The 24,809-nt window shown below is 46.8% G+C and overlaps 1 protein-coding gene across 1 annotated transcript in view; it reads left to right on the top strand.

Annotated features, from left to right (window-relative positions):
• The window catches only part of slc38a3b (solute carrier family 38 member 3b), a 154,677-nt gene that overhangs the window by 59,294 nt on the left and 70,574 nt on the right, over positions 1-24,809 (top strand). The window contains exons 5-7 of the mRNA XM_070895528.1: positions 11,310-11,383; positions 14,771-14,863; positions 20,318-20,399. Coding sequence (XP_070751629.1) covers positions 11,310-11,383; positions 14,771-14,863; positions 20,318-20,399 — 249 coding nt within the window. The remainder of the gene's footprint in view (positions 1-11,309; positions 11,384-14,770; positions 14,864-20,317; positions 20,400-24,809) is intronic.

Below are 24,809 nucleotides of genomic sequence, written 5' to 3'. Positions count from 1 at the left end.
TAATCTTATTTTCTGCTCACCAAATCATTGAAACTGAAGAACATTTGGGACTTGAGCTGGAGTGCAAAATGCAGAAGCCAATCTGTTATTACTCATAAGTAATTTTGAGAGTTACTGAACAAGAATGGTTAATAGAGACTGGTGGAGTCGGAGGGGTTTGGACTTGTGCATCAAGGAGTTCCAATGCAGAGCAGTTTAGAGACCCGGGTCTGAATCTAGAGTTGCGTCAACTATCTTGAAACATTTTTTGATATATTGGGTTTAAGAATCCTTTGTAATATAGGACTGATCAAAATATTTATCAGAGAAGGGGATTTGGAGACCTGTGTTACCAACTGAAATGCTGCAGAGTTTAATTTGACAGATATGAGAATAGGATGTTTACGCATTACTGTATAATGAATGCTAACTCCTCCATCACAGACAGTCGGAATGGCTCTCGGATGTCCGCTTCTCTAATATGATGGCAATATAACCAGTCAGTTTGCACAGCATGCACAAACCAGATTTATACAGGACCCAGTTATCCGATATGATTGACTTGGCTGCTTTTGCACACTGTATGAAATGTTTTCTTATGTACGTAGTTTTTTTTTAAAAAAAGGGCGAGATGGGGTTACTGGGATTTAATTCCTCATTTTAGCTCTTTGAGAAAGGAAGGAGGATTTAATGATTCTCTTTCGCCTTCACTAATCCATGGCACTAATTCTCCCAGATGTTCCGGTCAATCTCGGCTGACGGAATACACTGTGCTGCTCTGTGCTCATGCTTTACTGAACGTAAGTCAAACAGCAGGGCAGCAATAAGTGTGGGGCTAGGGCTGGATGAGGCAGCGGTGGGGGAGAAGGAGACTTCAGACAAGTAATCGGCTTAAGACGCTAATAATAAAATGATGCCGCATTTTATTGATGGATGACCATTAAGCCTTCTTTAAATAAGTAAGGCTTAAGATTACACAGGGCACCGAGATAAAGAGCTGAAGTTGTTTTACGCAGTCTTGACGGCATGGTCACTCTGCAGAAAAAACAATTGGCCTCAGTTCAGCCACAAACTGGCACTTTCACTCGGAGCGGATTGGTGTGGGAAATTGAAAAATACCAGGCTGCTGCTGTAGGGCAATTGAGATTGGGGCTGAGACACATTGTTGAGCCAGTACAGCTGCCAACACTCCTGGATTCTCCAGGAATTCGAGCTTAATCTCCTGGACGTTTTCTTAGCGAAAAAATCATACGGGGATCTTTTTTATTAAAATCATGGTTTTTTTTCATTTTCTTTGAACACTTTAATTTATTAGTTATTTTAAAAATTGGATATGGGAGAAAAAAGTATTTTTGACTGAACAGAGCCGGTAGAGATGGGAGTTTTTTTTATTCGTTCCTGGGATGTGGGCATCGCTGTCAGGGCTGGCATTTATTGCACATCCCTAATTGCCTTTGAGAAGGTGATGGTGAGCTGTCAGCTTGAAATGCTGCAGTCCATGTGGTGAAGGTGCTCCCACAGTGCTGTTAGGAAGGAAGTTCCAGGATTTTGACCCAACGACGATGAATGAACGGCGATATACTTCCAAGTCAGGATGGTGTGTGACTTGGAGGTTGAACTTGGAGGTGATGGTGTTCCCATGCGTCTGCTGCCCTTGTCCTTCTAGGTGGTAGAGGTTGCAGATTTGGGAGGTGCTGCCAAAGAAGCCTTGGCGAGTTGCTACTGCCCTGTAGATCATAAGCTTGGTGCCAGATTTGAGGTCCTGGTCTTCAAACACTCTCTTCCTCAGGCGACCGAAGGCTGCGCTGGCACACTGGAGGTGGTGTTGGACCTTGTCGTCGATATCTGCCCTTGTAGGCTCCCAAGGTATGGAAAATGGTCCACGTTGTCCAAGGCCGAGCCATGGATTCTGATGACCGGGGGCAGTGTTGTGTGGCGGAGTCAGGTGGGTGGAGGACCTTTGTGTTACGGATGTTTAATGCAAGGCCCAAGCTTTCGTATGCCTCTGAAGTTGTTGACGACGGCTTGGAGTTCAGCCTCTGTGCGCAGACGCAAGCGTCGTCCATGTACTGTAGTTCAATGACAGAGGATGGAACGATCTTGGAGGCTCAGGGACATGGACCATATAGAAATATAGGTGCAGGAGTAGGCCATTCGGCCTTTCGAGCCTGCACCGCCATTGAATAAGGTCATGGCTGATCATTCCCTCAGTACCCCTTTCCTGCTTTCTCTCCATACCCCTTGATCCCTTTAGCCCTAAGGGCCATATCTAACTCCCTCTTGAATATATCCAATGAACTGGCATCAACAACTCTCTGCGGCAGGGAATTCCACAGGTTAACAACTCTGAGTGAAGAAGTTTCTCCTCATCTCAGTCCTAAATGGCCTAACCCTTATCCTAAGACTATTTCCCCTGGTTCTGGACTTCCCCAACATCGGGAACATTGTTCCCGCATCTAACCTGTCCAGAATCTTATACATTTCTATGAGATCCCCTCTCATCCTTCTAAACTCCAGTGAATAAAGGCCCAGTTGATCCAGTCTCTCCTCATATGACAGTCCAGCCATCCCTGGAATCAGTCTGGTGAACCTTCACTGCATTCCCTCAGTAGCAAGAACATCCTTCCTCAGATTAGGAGACCAAAACTGAGCACAATATTCCAGGTGAGGCCTCACCAAGGCCCTGTACAACTGCAGTAAGGCCTCCCTGCTCCTATATTCAAATCCCCAAGCTATGAAGGCCAACATACCATTTGCCGCCTGCTATACCTGCATGCCCACTTTCAGTGACTGATGAACCATGACACCCAAGTCTCGTTGCACCTCCCCTTTTCCTAATCTGCCGCCATCCAGATAATATTCTGCCTTCGTGTTTTTGCCCCCAATATGGATAATCTCACATTTATCCACATTATACTGCATCTGCCATGCATTTACCCACTCACCTAACCTGTCCAAGTCACCCTGCAGCCTCTTAGCATCCTCCTCACAGCTCACGCTGCCACCCAGTTTAGTGTCATCCGCAAACTTGGAGAAATGACACTAAATTCCTTCATCTAAATCGTTGATATATATTGTAAAGAGCTGGGGTCCCAGCACTGAGCCCTGCGGCACTCCACTAGTCACTGCCTGCCTTTCTGAAAAGGACCCGTTTATCCCGACTCTCTGCTTCCTGTCTGCCAACCAGTTCTCTATCCACGTCAGTACATTACCCCCAATACCATGCGCTTTGATTTTGCACACCAATCTCTTATGCGGGACCTTGCCAAAAGCCTTTTGAAAGTCCAAATACACCACATCCACTGGTTCTCCCTTATCCAATCTGCTAGTTACATCCTCAAAAAATTCCAGAAGATTCGTCAAGCATGATTTCCCTTTCATAAATCCATGCTGACTTGGTCCGATCCTGTCACTGCTTTCCAAATGCACTATTTCATCCTTAATGATTGATTCCAACATTTTCCCCACTACTGATGTCAGGCTAACTGGTCTATAATTACCCGTTTTCTCTCTCCCTCCTTTTTTAAACAGTGGTGTTACATTAGCTACCCTCCAGTCCATAGGAACTGATCCAGAGTCGATAGACTGTTGGAAAATGATCACCAATGCATCCACTATTTCTAGGGCCACTTCCTTAAGTACTCTGGGATGCAGACTATCAGGCCCCGGGGATTTATCGGCCTTCGATCCCATCAATTTCCCTAACACAATTTCCTGCCTAATAAGGATATCCTCCAGTTCCTCCTTCTTACTAGACCTACTGTCCCCTAGTATAATAGGAAGGTTATTTGTGTCTTCCTTCGTGTAGACAGAACCAAAGTATTTGTTCAATTGGTCTGCCATTTCTTTATTTCCCATTATAAATTCACCTTAATCCGACTGCAAGGGACCTATGTTTGTCTTTACCAATCTTTTTCTCTTCACATATTTATAGAAGCTTTTGCAGTCAGTTTTTATGTTCCCTGCAAGCTTCCTGTCGTACTCTATTTTCCCCCTCCTAATTAAATCCTTTTTCTTCCTCTGTTGAATATGCACTATACACTAGACATCTCAAAGCGCTGGAGAAGTACCACCAGCACTCCCTTCTCAAGATCCTGCAAATCCACTGGGAGGGCAGACACACCAAAGTCAGTGTTCTCAATCAGGCCAACATCCCCAGCGTCGAAGCACTGACCACACTCGACCAGCTCCGTTGGGCGGGCCACATCGTCTGCATGCCCGACACGAGACTCCCAAAGCAAGCACTCTACTCTGAACTGTTACATGGCAAGCAAGCCCCAGGTGGGCAGAGGAAACATTTCAAGGACACCTTCAAAGCATTTTTGCTTAAGACCAAATCCGCACTGGCACCTGGGAATCCCTGGCCCAAGACCGTCCTAAGTGAAGGAAGAGTATCCGGGCGGGTGCTGAGCACTTCGAGTCTCGTCGCCGAGAGCATGCAGAAACCAAGCGCAGACAGCAGAAGGAGCGTGTGGCAAACCAGACTCCCCACACACCCTTTCCTTCATCCACTGTGTGACCGAGGTTGTAATTCCTGTATTGGACTGTACAGTCACCTGAGAACTCACTTTTGCAGTGGAAGCAAGTCGATTTCGAGGGACTTCCTATGATGATGATGATGATGGCGAGTTGGTCCAGTGCATCTTGTAGATAGTACACACGGTAGCCACGGTGCGCCGGTGGTGGAGGGAGTGAATGTTTAAGGTGGTGGATGGGGTGCCAATCAAGCGGGCTCCTTTGTCCTGGATGGTGTCGAGCTTCTTGAGTGTTGTTGGAGCTGCACTCATCCAGGCAAATGGGGTGAGTATTCCATCACACTCCTGACTTGTGCCTTGTAGATGGTCATGTGATGAATTCTCCAGAACATGCCCATGTACAGTTGGCAATCCTCTGAGGGAGAGCAGAGCTGAGTGAACTTTACTCTACATCTTGCCTTACCGAGGAGGATTGTTCTCGTTTAGCTGCGCAGCCGCGTTGCTGATGATACTCCTGTGCAGGCCCCTTAAAGGGGCCGTGCACCCCAAAAATATATTAGGGGGAACACTGCCTCGGAGTGCTCGATCCCAACACAGAATGCTAATGATTGGAAAGTTTTCCATTCCCTCACTCTGTTGATGGAATTCATCAAAACAAAGAGGATTGTGATTAAAATGTTACACAGGCTTGACAAGAAAAATTACTCTAACAATATAAAAACCCTATTGGAATGCGCTGATGTCTGAAATTATTATGGATATGTTCCTACACTGAAGTGTGTTTTTTCTGTGAGAACAGAGCTTTTGTCAATGGAACCTTTCTGGCAATCACACTGGTACCAGACATTAGAATACCCTAATTTGTATGTTCAGCAACAACCATACTACAGACAGTACAGTTACTTGACTGATGATTTGTGAAACATCAGACTGCTGCTGGAAAAGAACAATTTTCAGAAAATGTGTTCGTTCTTAAACTTAGAAACTCATAAAACGCGTCATTGTTGTCACTGTTTCACTTTACCGACAAAAAGTCGACTCCCTCTGGTTCACAATGCATCAATGTACTGTATTGGCCCACACAAATCAGAAAGGGTCCCACATTCAATTCCCTGTTTTGTGAAGCTTGTGCTCAGCAGAGTTGAGGGTATTCGTGCTGGAGAAGAGAGACACTTTGCAATGCTTGCAGTTGGCATCAAGTACTCAGAGGTAAGGTCTGATGCGGGGTGAAGCTCTCTCTAATCTGCTGTTTCTCAACAATGAGGGTCATTTTAACCTAACTTGCCGAGCCAGAATCCCATGGGATTGGGTGCATCGGTTAAAATTGCCCCTAATGTGTCTCAGCCTCAGAAGAGCGCTCCCTACTGCATTAGCACCGATATTTTCCAATTTCACACATGGGTCCTCTCTGAGCAAAAGCAAGATGCTGGAATCTGAAATAAAAACAGAAATCTCAGTGGGTCAGGCAGCATCCGAGGAGAGAAAAACAAAGTTAATCGTTTCGGGTCGACGACCCTTCATCAGAATTGGTGAATGTTCGAAAAGAGCACATTCTTAAGCACTGAAAGGGGGCGGGGAAGAAAGAACAATAGGGAAGGTCTGTGATAGGGTGGAAGGCAGGAGAGATTAGAGACACAAAAGGGATGATGGGCCGAATTGAAATGGTAATGACAGAAGTTAGAAAAAGGTTAATCAGGATAGGGTGTGAATGGCAGAGTAATGACCAGCTGCCATTAGAGACAAAGAGGAAAAGAAGATAAGATTTGCGGCGGGGGTGGGTGGGTGGGGGAGCCAAAGATGGCCAGAGGTAATGCTCTGAAATTGTTGAACTCAATGTTGAGTCCAGAAGGCTGTAAAGTGCCTAAACGAAAGATGAGGTGCTGTTCCTCGAGCTTGCGTTGAGCTTCATTGGAACAGTGCAGGAGTCCAAGGACGGAGATATCAGAGTGGAAGTGGAGTGGAGTCGAGAGTTAAAGTGACAGGCGACCGGAAGCTCAGGGTCACACTTACAGACTGAATGGGGGTGTTCAGCAAAGCAATCTACGCTTGGTCTCCCCAATATAGAGGAGACCACATCCTGAGCAGCGAATACAGTACAGGTTGAGCGTCCGAAATCTGGAGTTCTGAAATTTGGACTGTTCCGGACACCGGGTCAATCCGTGGCGGGGTTGTCCGGAAACCGGAAAATATTCCGAAATCTGGACTCTCCCACCTCAGCCCCCCATCTTACAGCCGCCCGACCTACACCCCCCCACCTCGGCCTCCCGACCACCCCCCCCTCCCTTACCTCGGCCGTCCGACCCCCCCCCCCCCACGCTCCCCACCTACCAGTGTTTCTGGGCATCGAAAAGATGTTCCAAAATCCGGAAATACCCGAACCTTGGCCCGTGTGTTCTGGACTCAGGACGTCGCAAAGACGCTCTGAAATCCGGAAATACACGAAATCCAGAACGGCCTCGGTCCCGAGGTTTCCGGATTTCGGACGCTCTACCTGTATACTAAATTGAAAAATTAAAAGTAAATTGCTGTTTCACCTGGAAGGAGTATGCAGGGCCCTGGACAGTAGGCAGGGAGGGGGTAAAGGGCCGGGAGTTGCCTGTCCTGCGCTTGCACGGGAAGGTGCCGTGGGAAGCAGAGCAGGTGGGGCTGCTGGGGGTGACTGCGGAATGGACCAGGGTGTCGCAGAGGGAGCGGTCCCTTTGGAATGCTAAGAGCGGAGGGGAGGGGAAGATGTGATTGGTGGTGGGATCATGCTGGAGGTGGCAGAAATGGCAGGGGATGATCCCTTGAACGTGGAGGCTGGTGGGGTGAAAGGTGAGGGCACTGGGAACCCGGTCATGGTTCTGAGAGTGAGAGGAAGGGGTGAGAGTGAGCGAGATTGCCAATTTAGTGCTGAACTTGGTCCTGTGCTGAGTTACCTAATCTCAGCTGTCTCAGCAGCAGAATTACCACAGAGCGCTCCAGAGATGATCAAGAAAGATATCAGCCGCAGCTCTCATCCCTAATTCTCATCTACTGTTCCACGCCAGAAAGCCCATCAGTGTTGACCGGAGGCCACAATCACCCTCACAGGTTTAATGGCCAGCTTATAGCCTCACATGAAGAATGGCTACTTGGGTGATGTCCAGGTGATTGAGGCCACTGGTAGAACCATATCAAGCCCTGGGATGAGTCGGGGCCTTCAGGAGAGCAGGGATGGAAATATTCAGCATGCACTTTTGCAAGGAATTGTCAGATAAGGGTCTGCCCTGTGATTCCCAATCTCCCACCCACCTCCACTTCACTGCCAATTCCCAACTTCACCAGAGGGGGTTGGAGAAAAAGTGATGCGGGGGGGGGTGGGGGGGGCGGTTAAAATGTTTTCCATCTCATTGTTTTTCAATAAAAGCTGTGGTATTGTGGGTGTAAGCAAACAAGGCAGGGCCCCCTAACGACTCCCGCTAAGTTCCCCGGGAGTTTAGCGGTGGGGAAAACCGGTCGCACCCCGCTCCGCTGCGCCAGCGCTGACAACATCGTCACCGTGCGCAGCGACCCGTTTTCACCCCGGAGCAAAATGTCAGGAACGCCCCCTGAAGCTGTGGCGGGCGATGCCAGCGATCGCTTCAGGTGGCGCGAACATGGCGGCCGGCCACGTTGAAGGGGAGGTGGCGTGCGCAGAAATAAAAAATCGGCCGACTTGCCTGTCGCGACCTGCTGCCTGTTTGACCGTGGGGTCCGTGCCACGATCTGGCAGCCCCGCACTCCGCTTGAGCGCCGGGCTGAGGGCACGCCTCCCCGCTCCACGGTGGTCCACGCAGGGCCTCGCAGAGTCTGCTACTCGGCCCTCCCCTTTAATGAAGGGGAGGGCCCTTCCATGCGGCAGCACTGCCCTCCCCAGTGCGTAGCGCTGTGTCCCGCTCCCTCTGCTCCCACCCCCTCAGCACACCAGAGAGGAAGTGGAGCGCGTTTTTATTGCGCTCATCTTTCGGAGGCGGCAACCCAAATTTTGTGAGCGGGATGGGACTTCCGCAGCTGGCGAAGGAACTCTCGCCTTGCGGATGTTAGCGCTCCCAAACAGCACGCTCCCCAATTTCCCGGCCCATGATTCTATGAATAAGAAATGACCGTGCTGCTTAAATATTGTAGGACAGCGTTAAAGGGATTTAAATTAAATTAATCTGACTTGCCACAACGCTAAATGCTGTCCATCCAATTGCTGTACCTTGTTCTATGGGTTATTATGTTGAGCTGCTGGTTAGTGACAGCCTGAGACCAGAGATTTTGTGTGAAAATTTCAACACCACCCCGCCCCCAACCCCCACCTCCCCCTCTCACTTTTGTGACAATTCCAGCACAGGAAGGGCAGATTGAACTTGTGTGTGGAACAGACTGGTGGGGAGGATGGCCAATGTGGAATGGCAGGCTGAAGACTAGTTCTTGGAGACGAAAGGGCCCAATGGCTACAGCCTCTTAAACCCTGCATCTCTCACCAGTCCCACCAATTTTATCCAGTCAGCTGACCAGCTGCCCCAGGCTTTTTTATCATCCAATCTTAACACTGGAATGCAAGACGAGTGCATTCCATGTGTTTCAAAACACATGGAGCAAGCGATTCTAATTCCGAGAACATTCCGATGACTTCAGCTCTCCGAGGAGGATGCAGAGTGCTCAGTAAACGATACTCGGGCATGGGGAATTTCTGTGATTGGGAGACTAGTCATGGACGTTGGCTCTGAAACAGAAACCCGCCACATTTCCGGCTCCCACAGCTGCCACCTCTGCTTTGGTGGACACTGTAAGAGGCCAGTGGCTGCTGCAGCCCGAACAGGTGGAGAGGTCGCTTCCTTTTTTCTTTGCTGTCAATAACGGTAAGTTTGAAAGTGGAGCTTCGATTCAATTAGGCAGAAAGAGATCGGCCTGTTTTGGGTGTGCTACAGGAAGCACCGACACACTGTGCCACAAAGGACACATCTGGGCCTGTGACGATTCCCAATTTTTGAGTTGCTGAGTGGTGTAAGCGAGACGCTTCCCACTGAAACGGGGAAGCAGAGGGGGAAGCGGATGGATGAATCAACCCATCCCATTCTACTACACTTTCGAGTGGCCGGCACGCAACTAAGTTCCAGGCATCTTCCTGCAAAGGGAAATGCACGTTGAGATAGGAGTCTGTACAGAGCTTCCCTTTCCCCAGTGACACACTCATATCCTCTTCCACAATCTCCTCCTAACTCTGTGTGAGGGCTACAATTCAAAAAATATTGAAGGATTGGACAGCAGGAAATGGAACTTCGAACTGTGATGAGCAGTTCACTTGAAAAAAGAAGGCTGAGGGGTGAACTAATAGAGGTCTTTAAAATTATGAAAGATTTTGATAGTGGATACAGAGAGAATGTTTCCACTTGTGAGGAAGAGAATAACTGGAGGCCATCAATATAAGATAGACACCAACAAATCCAGTCGGGAATTCAGAAGGAACTTCTTTACCCAGAGAGTGGTGAGAATATGGAACTCGCTACCACAGGGAGTGGTTGAGGCAACTAGTATAGATGCATTTAAGGAGAGGCTAGATAAGCATATGAGAGAGAAGGAAATAGAGGGTTATGCGGATAGTTAGATGAGGAAAGACTGGAGGAGGCTCGATTGGAGCATAAATGCCGGTATGAACTGATTGGGCCGAATGGTCTGTTTCTGTGCTGTATATCCTATGTAACCCTATCCTATATAATCCTGTGCTTGAGTTACCAGTCATTGGGTTCAATTTTCCCCAAAGCTTTTTTTGGGCGTACTTGGAGTTACGCCTGTTTTTTGGGGGCCCAAGTACGCCAAAAAAAAAGTTCTAAGTTTCCTCGTTGGATTTCCTCATTTTGGCGTGGCCTAACCTGTCCCTTAGTTTTGGGGGTGGAGCCTTAATCTGCGCCAAAAAGATCGGGTTACCACGGGTAACCAAGGACATTATGCGAGCTGAGGCTGCAAAGTGAAACATACAGCCAGCTCACAACACATTAAAACTCATTGCATCAACTTAAAAACACATTAAAACATATTGCAGCAACTTACCTCCAATTATTAAAGCCGGTCCCGCTCCCCGCCTCTAGCCCTGGCCGAAAGGCTTGCCGGTCCGATCCCCTGCCCAACCCTGGCCCCGAGTGCCTTACCGGTCCCGCTCCTAGCCCAGACCGAAGGGCTTGCTGGTCCGCGACCCTTCCCCTATCCCAGGCCAAATGGCCTCCTCCCTCCTGGTCCCCACACCTAACTACACCCGAAAGGCTTTCCCCTCCCCACCCCCTTCCACCTCCTCTCTTACCTTTCCTGCTGTTGTTGTCCGGGCATCTACTGCACTTACCTGCGCCGATTTCTTTTAACTCTCTAGAAGGTTTTTCTGCAGAGGCCACATACGCTGGCCTAAGCAGAACTGGAGTAACTCTCATCTGGCCAAACTTGCCAAAATGGCCAGAATAGGCCCCCTTTGGCAGAAAAAAAATACCTAAAAAAAAATCGTAACTAGCTGGTGCAAATTGATTGGGGAAACTGTAGATTTTAACTTCGGTCAAAAAAAAACGGCGCAAATCATTGGGGAAAATTGAGCCCATTATTTCCATGATTTATGAAGGACAAACTTAACAAGGGACACATTCAAAAATCACACACCTCACTGGGTAAAGCCCATGCTGCAAAGCACGATTCTTGGGTAACTGTGTTCAATAAAATGTTGCTAGAATATTAAAGGTCTCGACAGCAATGGAAAAGCCTGTAGTCAATAATTTAACCCTAATACATGAGGGCTACGAATGCATAAGCCACAAATAGGATTTGATTAAAGAAGGACTGACGTTGAAAATGACCCTTAATATTTCCTTTCATCCTGTTTTCTTTTAGCTTTCTATTGACGACTGTGGCCCTGCTCTCCTCCTACTCCATCCACTTGCTTCTGAAAGCTTCTGGGGTAGTTGGTAAGTGAAGTGACTTAACATGGATGCTCTCTGTGCTTTGCGTTATGCCCAGCCTAAGAGGAAACAAATCACGCTTAATTTACTAAAGAATTCATTCAACACAAATGCAGCTGTGTTATTGTGTCCTTTGATATCACTGTGCACGTGCTTGGCTTGATTTGCAGATATATTAAGCACATCCGTTGGAGTTGACGTTTGGGTCTTTTTGCAGAATACTAAGGGGATGAAATTCATTATCGGCCCGTTTGGGGGCAGTAACATCCGCGAGGCATGAAATTTTGCGCCAGGCCTGGCAGTCCCATCCCACTCGATAAATTCGGGTTCCGCCCCTGGAAGGAGGTGGAAGCGTTCCTCTTGCTTCCTGCGGTGGTAACGGGGCAAACGCCTCAGCAGCCGCGCCCAAGGGGGCTCCTCCCTCAATTAAAGGGAAGGGTCCACGCTGCCGACTCTACAAAAGAAGGCGGCACCTACCCGGACCACCGGGGAGTGGGTGTGCCGTGCGATCGCGGCCCCGATCCTGCGAAGAAATCGCATCCGGAGTGGCAACGAAAAGATGAGGAAATTTTTCTGCACTCGGCCACCTCCCCTTTAAATGTTGCCCCGGTGGTGGCCGGCCGCCCGATACGCGTCCCCTGAAACTATCGCTGTTATCGACCCAGCCAATGTCGGGGCAGAGGCGTTAACGGGGCAATACGCACGTGGTGACATCACGATCTCCGGGAGCAGGAGATCGGGGCATCACTGCTAAACTCCCACTGAATATGGCGGGAGTCATTGCCTGCGTCGCGCCCGGGCGGTAAGGCATTAACACCCCGTTAGGCTAACTGGAGGCTCAAATGCACCGAATTTCTCACCCTAAGAATGTTATTGTGGCGGAGATGGAAAAAGAGGGAATACGAGCTTACTAATATATGAAATTGATGGGCAGGAAAAGACCAGCTGGTCTATCAAGCCTGGCCCACACCTCATGATGGCCGGACCATCATGGCTAAAAATGGCAGGATTAATATTGATTTCCTTTCTCTGGGAGAAAGGTGGTTTCGTCCACGATTTGAACCCTAGAGCGCTCGCACCCAAAGTGAGAATCATGCCCCTAGACCGAAGCGCCTATATGTGGAATGCAGCAAAGGTCCTTCGCTAAAAAATGATGCTCTAAGGTACAAGTGACCGCTGATGCTCTGTTGCAGATATGTTCTTAGAGATCTCCTAAGCTGGTTGAACAGCTGTCGGTTCAAGTTCTGATGATGTAAAGAACTGCAATATTGTGTAATGTATGTGTGGCACTGCTGGAGGATAAGAAGCTGAATGTTGGCGCTCCAGTGCGCTATACCATGGCATGACTAAGATTGCTAATTTTGGAATTTTCCAAAGGAAAATCGCAGGATGGTTTCCTGCACCTCCCAGCAGCACTACTCCCAGCAGCACTCCCAGTTGCCAACTCTCCAGGAATCCAAGATTAATGCTTTGGACATTGCTGTGAGCAATCTGGGAAAAAAATCATAGGGGATTCAAAAACATAGGGCTTGAAATTCACCAACCTTGCACCTGTTTTTTCGGCGATATTTCGCTGTTTATGGTGAAAAACGGTGATCCACTATTTTTGCCAAAGTATTAAGCCGATTACATGTCTGAAGTCTCCCTCTCCCCCACCGCTGCCTCGTCCAGCTCTAGCCCCACGCTTATTGCTGCCCTGCTGTTTGACTTGCATTCAGTAAAGCATGAGCAGAGAGCAGCACAGTGTATTTCGTCAGCCGAGATTGACCGGAACAACTGGGAGAATTAGTGCCATGGATTAGTGAAGGCGTGCAAGACTGGAACTACCGCAATCGCCGTAGTTTGGACATTTGGCACACCCGTATTCTGGGCGGAAAAAAACGCCTGAGAAAAGCTGCGTTGCAGCCCAAGAACAGCGGTACATATGAAGACCTGCAAAAAAGATAAATTAAAGTTTTTATTTTTACTTTTTTTTTTACAGCTATTACTTAGTTAAGGATCTTGTAAATGTTTTGTGATTTTTTTTTTTTTTTGTTTTGCGCTATTTTGTCGTGTTTTCCTCCCTCCCAAGGCCTCACAGTAGTAATCGGCCTTGGGCTAAAGTTGATGAGGACTGCAGTTTCCGCCGTGAATCCTCGTGTAACGCCGATTTTTACCTCTGGGCACATTTTGTGACGAAACTTAGGCCTTTAAAAAATGGCGGTGTGATTAGCGGTATTTGTGGTGATAAATGCTTGAAAAAAAATACCGCTACGGCTAAAAAGTGAATTTCTAGCCCACGGTGTTTTTTTCCCCCATTTTCTTTGAGTAGAAGATGTGAGGTCATGTGATGAAACCCCCAGGAATACATCCAACCAGAGTTGGCAACCCTAGCACTAACATAAGCCCATAAATGAGACTTCTGCCTGCTGTGTTTGACCATCTGCCACTTCGATTTATCTCCAGCCCTTCTTTAGTTTCCACACATTATTGCACCATCACTAGATTGAGAGTAATGCCAGTTCCCAGGCATCCAGCTTTGCCATGAATGCTTGGTCTGCCCATATACCTCATCTGTGTGATGGCTGGAGTGCGGGAACCAGCCCTCTACCCTTGTTTAGCAACAATGGCATCGGAAAGGATGGGCAGCGACGCTACCCCACAATGCCATCCTCGAAAGTTCATATAACTGGGACCCAGCCTAGTATCTGGCTGATCTGCCATACAAGACCGCAAATGTTAAGCCAAAGTTCTGTGGATTTTTGGCTTTTTAAAAAATTTGTTCACAGGATGTGGGCATCGCCGGCAAGGCCAGCGTTTATTGCTCATCCCTAATTGCCCTTGAGAAGAACCGTCATTCTTTTTATAGCAGATTGGTACAACTGAGTGGCCAGTTCAGAGTCAACCACATCGGTGTGGGTCTGGAGTCACATATAGGCCAGACCGGGTAAGGACGGCAGATTTCCTTCCCTGAAGGACATGAGTGAACCAGATGGATTTTTACGACAATCCAGTAGTTTTATGGTCAGTATTACTGACACTAGCTTTTTATTCCAGATTTATTTAATTTAAATTCCCCAGCTGGCGTGGTGGGATTTGAACTCGAGTCCTTAGATCATTAGTCCAGGCCTACGAGATTACTAGCCCAGTAACATAACCACTGTGATCCGTTCCAGATTCTGATATTTCTTCGATTAAAAACTTTAACAGGTTATCCATTCCCACCCCCTCCCCCACACCCATCCCCGCCACGAGACCAGCTGCACCTCCTTTACCTGGGCAGGTATGGTAGAACAGGTTATCGTCTTAGCGCCTTTTGGGCTTAACAAATGCTTTTGAAATTTCCAAATGTTTGCCTGAACAATCTGGGCCTTATTTCCAGTGATTGAGATCAACTTTCTTTCGTTCCCTCAGGAATCCGAGCATACGAGCAGCTCGGTTTTAGAGCCTTTGGGACTCCGGGAAAGCTAGCAGCTGCTGTGGCAATCACCCTGCAGAATATTGGAGGTAAGAAGTCAAAACAAAGCTTTGAAAATTCTCCAGGCTTGAAAATCAATTGCAGTGCCATTTTTAATACGCTCCAATATTTTGATTGCTCACTGAGGACCTCTAGGTGCAGAAAGCCAGTACTGGAGCAACACAATACTGGGTAACCGCCTATGGAAAATAGCCACGGGCAAATGTGGCTGTTTCATGCCGTGTACCAATTGAGACTGGGGATCTTTGCAATTCTCTACCCCAGACAGCTGTGGATGCTCAGTCGTCGAGTATGTTCAAGACTGAGATCGATAGATTTTGGGGCACTAAGGGAATCCAGGGATATATGGATAAGGCGGGAAAGTGGAGTTGAGATAGAAGTTCAGCCGTGATCTTGTTGAATGGCGGAGCAGGCTTGAGAGGCCGCATGGCCTACTCCTGCTCCTATTTCTTACATTCTTATGTTCTAAGATGGACTCAGCATCTGAGTTTATCCCCCTATCATTCAGATATTAGAACAGAGATATCAAGATTAGAATTATGTTTACAAAAGCAAAATACTGCGGATGCTGGAATCTGGAATAAAAACAGAAAATGCTGGAAATCTCAGCGGGTCAGGCAACATCTGTGGAGAGAAAGCAGAGTTAACGTTTCTGGTCGATGACCCTTCGTCAGAACTGGAGAGTGTTCGGAAAGAGCAGATTCTTAAGAAGCACTGAAATGGGGAGGGGAAGAAAGAACAAAAGCGAAGGTCTGTGATTGGGTGGAAGGCAGGAGAGATTAGAGAGACAAAAGGGATGATGGGCCAAATTGAAATGGTAATGCCAGGAGTTAGAGAAACATTAGTCAAGATAGGGTATGAATGTTAGGATAATGGCCAGTCGCCATTAGCGACAAGGAGAAAAAAAAGACAGGCTCTGGGGGCGGGGGGTTGGGGAGGGGAGGGGAGGAGAGGAGAGGAGAGAGAAAGAGAGCCAAAGATTGGCAACAGTTACGCTCTGAAATTGTTGAACTCGATGTTGAGTCCAGAGGCTGTAAAGTGCTTAAATGAAAGATGAGGTGCTGTTCCTCAAGCTTGCGTTGAGTTTCGTTGGAACAGTGTAGGAGACCGAGGGCTGAGTGGAGTGGAGAATTAAAGTCACAGGCGAGCCTCCCCTCCCCCTTTCAGTGCTTGTTAAAAATGTGTTCTTTCTGAACACACCAGTCCTGACGAAGGGTCATCGACCAGAAACGTTAAATCTGCTTTCTCTCCACAGATGCTGCCTGACACGCTGAGATTTCCAGCATTCTTTGTTTATATTAGAATTATGTTTGTTGAGCATGTAGGGCGATGGCAGACCTTCCCCAGACCATTAACTCCTCAACCCAGAGGAAAAAAATAACCTTTGTTTAGCCAAAGGGATTATATTCACTGTGCATAACGTTCATAGAACTACTTCCATTCCTTACATCGGCATATCAGAGCATACTGAATTTTAGCGCCCAAATATCCAGTCTTCCTTTTTATCCATAGGCTGCAAAGAATGGTTTCCATAGAAGCCTTGGAATGAAACCTTTGATTTAATGAAAAAGCCTGTTTTTCTCCATAATTAAAGAAATCACAATCTCAGAAATTGCCTGTTTTATTTGCATGTATTATCTTGATATTGTTAGCTTGTTAGTCGGTACAGAAAAATGGGCATTTCATTCAAAGTAGAATTTCACCCTCTCCTCTGCCATTCTTCCCCCTTGCATATAAAAAGGAAAAGAAAGACTTGCATTTATATAGCGCCTTTCATGACTACGCGACATCCCAAAGCACTTTACAGCCAATGAAGTACTTTTGAAGTGTTGTCACTGCTGTAATGTAGGAATAATGTAGTAATGTGGCAGGCTATTTTTGCACTGCAACTTCCCACAAACAGCAAAGTGATAATCTGTGTTTATGTTGACTGAGGAATAAATATTGGCCAGGATACCGGGGATACTCTCCTGCTCTTCTTCAAAATAGTGCCATGGGATCTTTTACATCCAGCTGAGCAGATGGGGCCTCGATTTGTCATAAGAACATAAGAAATAGGAGCAGGAGTAAGCTATTTGGCCCCTCGAGCCTGCTCCGCCATTTAATAATTTCATTGCTGATCTGATCTTGGCCTCAACTCCACTTTCCCCCCCATAACCCTTGACTCCCCGATCGTTCAAAAATCTGTCTATCTCGACCTTAAATATATTCATGACCCAGCCTCAACAGCTATCTGGGGTAGAGAACGTCAAAGATTCACAACCATCTGAGAGAAGAAATTCCTCCTTATCTCCGTTTTAAATGGGCGCCCCCTTTTTCTGAAACTATGCCCCCAGTTCGAGATTCCCCCATGAGGGGAAACATCCTGTCCAGCCCCCTCAGTATCTTACGCGTTTCAATAAGATCACCTCTCATTCTTCTAAACTCCAATGAGTATCGCCCAATCTGCTCAACCTTTCTTCATAAGACAACTCCTTCATCTCCGGAATTAACCTAGTGAACTTTCTCTGAACTGCCTCCAAAGCAAGTATAACCCTCCTTAAATAAGGAGACCAAAACTGTATGCAGTACTCCAGGTGTGGTCCCACTAAAACTCTGTACAGTTGTAACAAGACTTCCACACTAACGTCTCATCCGAAATACATATCTCTCTTAATTGGTGTACTACAGCCCTGCAACATACACAACCCAGTGAAAATGCACAATCACTGCCAGGATACTACAACATAGTGTCACATTCTTCCATTAATATCACATATTCATTGATATCAGTATGCACCATAACACCTGCGTCTTCTGCAAGTCTGTCTGCACCTTTCAAACTGACCTGAAGCCGACTGTTTCTATTTATATCATGTATTGGTGATCCGTTGCACACAATATTAATTCAGTGGGTAGGTCCAGCATCATAGAGCAGCTGTGGCTTTCAATTAAGTCTGCCCGCTGGATGACTAATAACTATCGCCTGGGTCCCTAACACGCATCCTCTGTTGATGTAATCCTTTGTCCTCTTTTTATTTTCCCCTCTATCTGCCATTGGCCATGTTTGAGAACTCAGCCTCTGCCAACTCAACCTTGTAACCATCCACACAAAGGGTAGATGCATGGTCAAAATTGGCTTTGCCACTTGTATATTTTTAAGAGAAAAATGAAAAAAAAGAAGAGACTTGCATTTCTATAGCGCCTTTCACGACCTCGGGATGTCCCAAACTGTTTTACAGCCAATTGAGTGTTTTTGAAGTGAGGTCACTTTTGTAGCAAAGGAACATAGGAAATAGGAGCAGGAGTAGGCCATTCGGCCCCTCAAATCTGCTCCATAATTCTATAAGATCATTGCTGATCTGATCTTGGGCTCAACTCCACTTCACTGCCCGCTCCCCATAACCCTTTACTCCCTTATCTTTCAAAAATCTGTATCTCTACCTTAAATATATTCAATGACCCAGCCTCCACAGCTCTCTGGGGTAGAGAATTCCACAGATTTTCCACCTTCAGAGAAGAAATTCCTCCTCATCTCAGTTCTAAACGGGCGACCCCTTCTTCTTAAACTATGCCCCCTTGTTCTAGATTCCTCCATGAGTGGAAACATCCTCTCTGCATCTACCCTGTCCAGCCCCCTCAATATCATATGTTTAAATAAGATCCCCTCTCATTCTTCTAAGCCATAATGAGTATAGGCCCAACCTACTCAATCTTTTTTCATAAGTCAACCACCTCATCTCAGGAATCAACCGAGTGAACCTTCTCTGAACTGCATCCAATGCAAGTATTCCCTCCTTGAATAAGGAGACCAAAACTGTATGCAGTACTCTAAATGTGGCCTCACCAATACCCTGTACCATTGCAGCAGGACTTCCCTACTTTTATACTCTATCCCCCTTGCAATAAAGGCCAACATTCCATTTGGTTTTCTGATTACTTGCTGTACCTGCATACTAACTTTTTGTGTTTCATACACAAAGACCCCCAGGTCCCTTTGTACTGCACCATTTTGTAATCTCTCTCCATTTAAGTAAAAATGTGCTTTTTTTATTCTTGCCAAAGTGGATAACTTCATACTTTTCCACATTATACTCCATCTGCTAAATGTTTGCCCACTCACTTAGCCTGTCTATATCCCTTTGCAGATTCCTTGTGTCCTACTCGCAACTTGCTTGCCCACCCATCTTTGTATCATCAGCAAACTTGGCTACATTACACTATGTTCCTTCAGCCAAGTCATTATTATAGACTGTAAATAGTTGAGGCCCCAGCACCGATCCCTGTGGTACCCCACTAGTTACCATTTGCCAACCGGAAAATGACCCATTTATACCGACTTTCTGTTTTCTATTAGTTAACCAATCCGCTATCCAAGCTACTATATTATTCCCAACCCCCTGAGCTTTTATCTTGTGCAGGAAGCATAGGAATTATTACTCCTATGAAAGCTTTCATAGAAACATAGAAACATAAAGAATAGGTGCAGGAGTAGGCCATTCGGCCCTTCGAGCCTGCACCGCCATTTAATGAGTTCATGGTTGAACATGCAACTTCAGTACCCCATTCCTGCTTTCTCGCCATACCCCTTGATCCCCCTAGTAGTAAGGACTACATCTAACTCCTTTTTGAATATATTTAGTGAATTGGCCTCAACAACTTTCTGTGGTAGAGAATTCCACAGATTCACCACTCTCTGGGTGAAGAAGTTTCTCCTCATCTCGGTCCTAAATGACTTACCCCTTATCCTTAGACTGTGACCCCTGGTCCTGGACTTCCCCAACATTGGGAACATTCTTCCTGCATCTAACCTGTCTAAACCCGTCAGAATTTTAAACGTTTCTATGTGATCCCCTCTCATTCTTCTGAATTCCAGTGAATACAAGCGCAGTTGATCCAGTCTTTCTTGATATGTCAGTCCCGCCATCCCGGGAATCAGTCTGGTGAACCTTTGCTGCACTCCCTCAATAGCAAGAATGTCCTTCAAGTTAGGAGACCAAAACTGTACACAATACTCCAGGTGTGGCCTCACCAAGGCCCTGTACAACTGTAGTAACACCTCCCTGCCCCTCTACTCAAATCCCCTCTCTATGAAGGCCAACATGCCATTTGCTTTCTTAACCGCCTGCTGTACCTGCATGCCAACCTTCAATGACTGATGTACCATGACACCCAGGTCTCGTTGCACCTCCCCTTTTCCTAATCTGTCACCATTCAGATAATAGTCTGTCTCTCTGTTTTTACCACCAAAGTGGATAACCTCATATTTATCCATATTAAACTTCATCTGCCATGCATTTGCCCACTCACCTAACCTATCCAAGTCACTCTGCAGCCTCATAGCATCCTCCTCGCAGCTCACACTGCCAGCCTCTGTTCCTCTGGGACAAGGTGTCTGAAATGTCTGGAGGCCCATTTGCCCAAAGGGAGACATGTAATCTGCCGTGGTTCATTGTCTGGATTTCAGCTCCAAGCTCAACCTAATCTGCTTTGTCTGCTTTCAGCCATGTCCAGTTATCTCTACATCGTGAAGTATGAGCTTCCCCTGGTGATACAGGCCTTTCTGAATGTTGAGGAGAAAGCTGGGTGAGTAGGAGCTCCTGAAAGGTAAAAAGGCTGAAATAAATGTTTGGGACTGGGGAAGGGGGTAAATTATCCTGGGCCGCCTTCCGTAGCTCCGCCGGTACTTTAACAGCAGCTCAGCGGAAACCCCTTTTTAAAAAATCTGTGTAAAGGGGGTTACTGCCAATCTTCTACCAGCAGAGCAGGAGAAGTCCCAAGGGAATTCTGACCTTTGCTATTCCTTCAAGCTCCAGAGAATTAGAATAATGTGAACACCTATAAATGATATTACTGAACCTTGGCACCAAGGCCAATTAGAGGGCTTCAGCAATGCTCCAGCTGAGATTGTAAAATTGTCATCCTTGTTTTAAAATCCCTCCGTGGCCTCTCCCCTCCCTAACTCTGTAATCTTCCTTGGCTATACAACCCTCAAAGATATCGGTGCTCCTCCAATTCTGGCTTCTTGAGCATCCCTGATTTTAATTGCGCCACCATTGGTGGCCGTGCCATCAGCTGCCAAGGCCCTATGCTCTGGAATTCCCTCCCTAAACCTCACTGCCTCTCTATCTTTCTTTCCTCCTTTAAGATGCTCCTTAAAATGTACCTTCATCGGCCCTAATATCTCCTTATGTGGCTTGGTGTCAAATGTTGTTTGATAACGCTCCTGTGAAGTGCCTTGGAACATTTTCATATGTTAAAGGTTATAAACATAAGTTGTTGAGACAGCTCAGTTTATGGGTCAAATCTGGAGGTTTCCTGGTCTGTATGTCTCCGTATCATACCATACAGTGCATTTACCCATTGGTCCATTGGACAAGCCATCTAACAGATGCTTGTTATTCCACTTGGACATCGTAGAAAGGATACAGGATGTTTAATTTGGCAGCCGGTGAATACAATGAAAATAAAGTTCGGTACAGTATTGACATTCCATATTCATGGTGCCACTATTGTATTTAGTAAATAATATTTTATTATATTTAAACTCCATGCACTCGACACTTAACTCCTTGTACTTTTAAATTTGGATGCATTATCTGAATAGAATCTTAAGGGCCAATTTTAACCCCCCCATCCTTGGTGTGGGTGAGGGGGATTGAAATGAAAGGGGGTTGCATCATATTCCCGATCCTCACCATTTTTACTTACCTGTCCTACGGGCATGGGAAGGCCACCCACCTCAGAGAAGCGGGGGGCCTGGTTTAAATGGCTGCCATTTTAACCGTCGACCCAACTACGACCTGAATGGTCTCCGGCCAAGGATCTAGTCCGAGGTAAGTTCTTTTCAAAACATCTTTTAAAGTTCCTTGTGGGCCTGCCGACATGCTCCTCCCAAATCCCTACTTGCTTTGCTGAGGACCATTTCTGTGGGTCTCTGGCAGCAACATGACCCTCACCTAATTTTGAGTTCCACCTGACAGGAGTGAGGTCATTCCCGCCGGCTTTGGGTGGGAGTTGGAGTCGGGGCATGGCTCTTAACCATGACATAATTTGGTAATGCGTAGCAGAAGCCTGGAGGTAAAATTTCCATGGGGAGGGGGCGGGGGGCGGCAGGGGGGTGGGGGGGAGGTGTGTGTGGGGGCGGGGTTGGGGGGAGGGCGGTGGGGGCGCGGGGGCTCCCGATTTCTTGCCCGCTCGCCGTAACTTCAGTGGAAGATCGGCGTAAACGCCGGGCAGGGGGGATTCGGGGGGGGGGGGGGGAAATGGGGTCCATGATAACAGAAGATCGAGGAAATCCCCGTGGAAATTTCTGCCGCTGGTGTTTATCCAGAGGGAGGAAAGGAAATTGCCTACTGTTGCTCATTTGCTATCAGCTTGTAAGAAGTTATGATGAACCTTTATTAAACACTGGTTCGGCCTCAACTGAAGTATTGTGTCAAATTCTGGGCACCGCACTTTAGGAAGGCTGTGAAGGCCAAAGAGAGGGTGCAGAAAAGATTTACAAGAATGGCTCCAGGGATGAGGGACTTCAGTTACGTAGATAGACTGGAGAAGTTGGTCTCCTTCGAGCAGAGAAGGTTGAGGGGTGATTTGATAGAAGTGTTCAAAATCATGAGAGGTCTAGACAGAGTCGATGGAGAAAAACTGCTCCCATTGGCAGAAGGCTCGAGAACCAGAGGACACAGATTGAAGCTAATTGGCAAAAAAAAACAAAGGTGACATGAGGAAAAGTTTTTTTTCGCAGTGAGTGGTTATGATCTGGAATGCACTGCCTGATGTGGTGGCAAACTCAATCGTGGCTTTCAAAAAGGAGTTGGATAATACCTGAAGGATAAAAATTTGCAGGTCTATGGGGAAAGGGCGGGAAAGTGGGACTATTTGAAGCATTCTTGCAGAGAGCCAGCACGGGCTCGATGGGCCGAATGGTCTCCTTCTGAATTGTAAACATTCCATGATTCTATTCTATAATGGCTCTGGAAGGGAGATTGACTGCCTGTCCTTTCAGTTGGAGACTGGAAAGAAAGAAAGCCTGCATTTATATAGCGCCTTTCACGCCCAACAGACATCCCAAAGCACTTCACAGCCAATGAAGTACTTTTTATAAGTGTAGTCACTGTTGTAATGTAGGAAATGCGGAAGCTAATTTGTGCACAGCAAGCTCCCAAGCTCCGAACAGCAATGTGATAATGACCAGATGTGATATGGACAAATAGTGGCCAGGACACCGGGGATAGCTCCCCTGCTTTTCTTCGAAACAGTGCCATAGATCTTTTACTTCCACTTGAGAGAGCAGACGGGGCCTCGGTTTAACATCTCATCCGAAAGCCGGCACCTCTGACAGTGCAGCACTCCCTCAGCACTGCACTGAAGTGTCAGTCTGGACTTTGTGCTCAAGTCCCTGGAGTGGGACTTAAACCCACAACCTTCTGAGCTGAGGGTGCGACTCACTGAGCCACAGCTGACACACAATATAGGAACAAGGGGACCTTGGAGTGCAGGCCCACAGGTCCCTGAAGGTAGCAGGCCAGGTAGAAAAGGTGGTTAAGAGGCATATGGAATACTTGCCTTTATTAGTCAAGACATGGAATACAAGAGCAAGGACGTTATGCTTGAACTGTATAAAAGACTGGCTCGGCCGCAGCTGGAGGACTGTGTGCAGTTCTGGTCACCACATTATAGGAAAGATGTGATTGCACTGGAACGGGTGCAGAGGAGATTTACAAGAATGTTTCCTGGACTGGAGAATTTTGGCTCTGAGGAAAGATTGGAGATGCTGGGTCTGGTTTCTTTGGAACAGAGGAGGCTGAGGGGAGACCTTATTGAGATGTATAAAATGATGAGGGGCCTGGATAGAGTGGATAGGAAGGACCTGTTTCCCTTGGCAGAGGGGTCAACAACCAGGGGGCATAGATTTAAAGTAATTGGGGGGAGATTTAGAGGAGATATGAGGGGAATTTCTTCACCCAGAGGGTGGTGGGGGTCTGGAACTCACTGCCTGAAAGGGTGGTAGAGGCAGGAGCCCTCATCCCATTTAAAAGCTACTTGGATGTGCACTTTAAGTGTTGTAACCTACAAGGCTACGGACTAAGAGCTGAAAAGTGGCATTAGACTGGATAGCTCTTGGTTGGCCGGCGTGGACAGGACGGGCCGAAATGGCCTCCTTCCGTGCTATAGATTTCTATGATTCTATGATAATTGGATGGAACACGATGTAAGAGGGACTGAAAAGAAAGGGAGAAAAAAAGTATATTTTGAATAGCTAATGATATGAGTTCATGTTTCTTCAAAGGGAAATTGTTACTCATTGTGTAATTATGCAATACTTCTGTTGATCAGCAAGGTGAAGGTTACACACTGCATTTTATATGGAGTTTCCCTTTTACTCAGCAGGGTAAGGATTACTTGCTGTGTAGGTGTTTCTGCAGGTAGGGATTATACACATGTATGGAGATGGCCTTTCAGCAGGGCATGGTAGGAAAATGGAATGCTTAATGTAGATAGGAAACTTGGCATCTGAATAAATGAGACTTCAACAGGGTAAGGATTGGCGCTGTGACTTTTGTCGAGCAGAGTAAGGGTTACTCACTGCGACTGTAGGGAACTGCTGTGTATTCAGCAACAGTAAGGGTTATGCACTGTCAAGTGTATTGATTTCTTGCTTATTCAGCAGGGTAAGGGTTATGCACAGTGCAACTTTGTGAAGTTTCGGTTATTCACCGTGGTAGAGATGAACCCAAGTATCACATCGGTTGTTATATTTGCCAAATGATGATTTTCCTGTTTATTCAGTAGGTTAAACAGTTAAAGACAAATCATTGGTGACGGGATTTGTTTTTGGAGTTCCTCCTTGTCGAACCAGAGTACAGGTTAAGAAAATTAAATATTAAACCAGAGCAAGACACAAGGCCTCTACATGTGCGTTTGCGAGTGCAAAAACAGAGCTGCTCTTAAACATTTGTCATTTGACTCGATGAACAAAGAAATGGCGCAATC

The sequence above is a fragment of the Pristiophorus japonicus genome, chromosome 12 (genome assembly GCF_044704955.1).
Source record: "Pristiophorus japonicus isolate sPriJap1 chromosome 12, sPriJap1.hap1, whole genome shotgun sequence".
In the NCBI taxonomy this organism is placed as follows: Eukaryota; Metazoa; Chordata; class Chondrichthyes; family Pristiophoridae; genus Pristiophorus; species Pristiophorus japonicus.
Note: the sequence above shows the minus strand (reverse complement) of the source record. Positions and strands in the feature narration are given on the sequence as shown.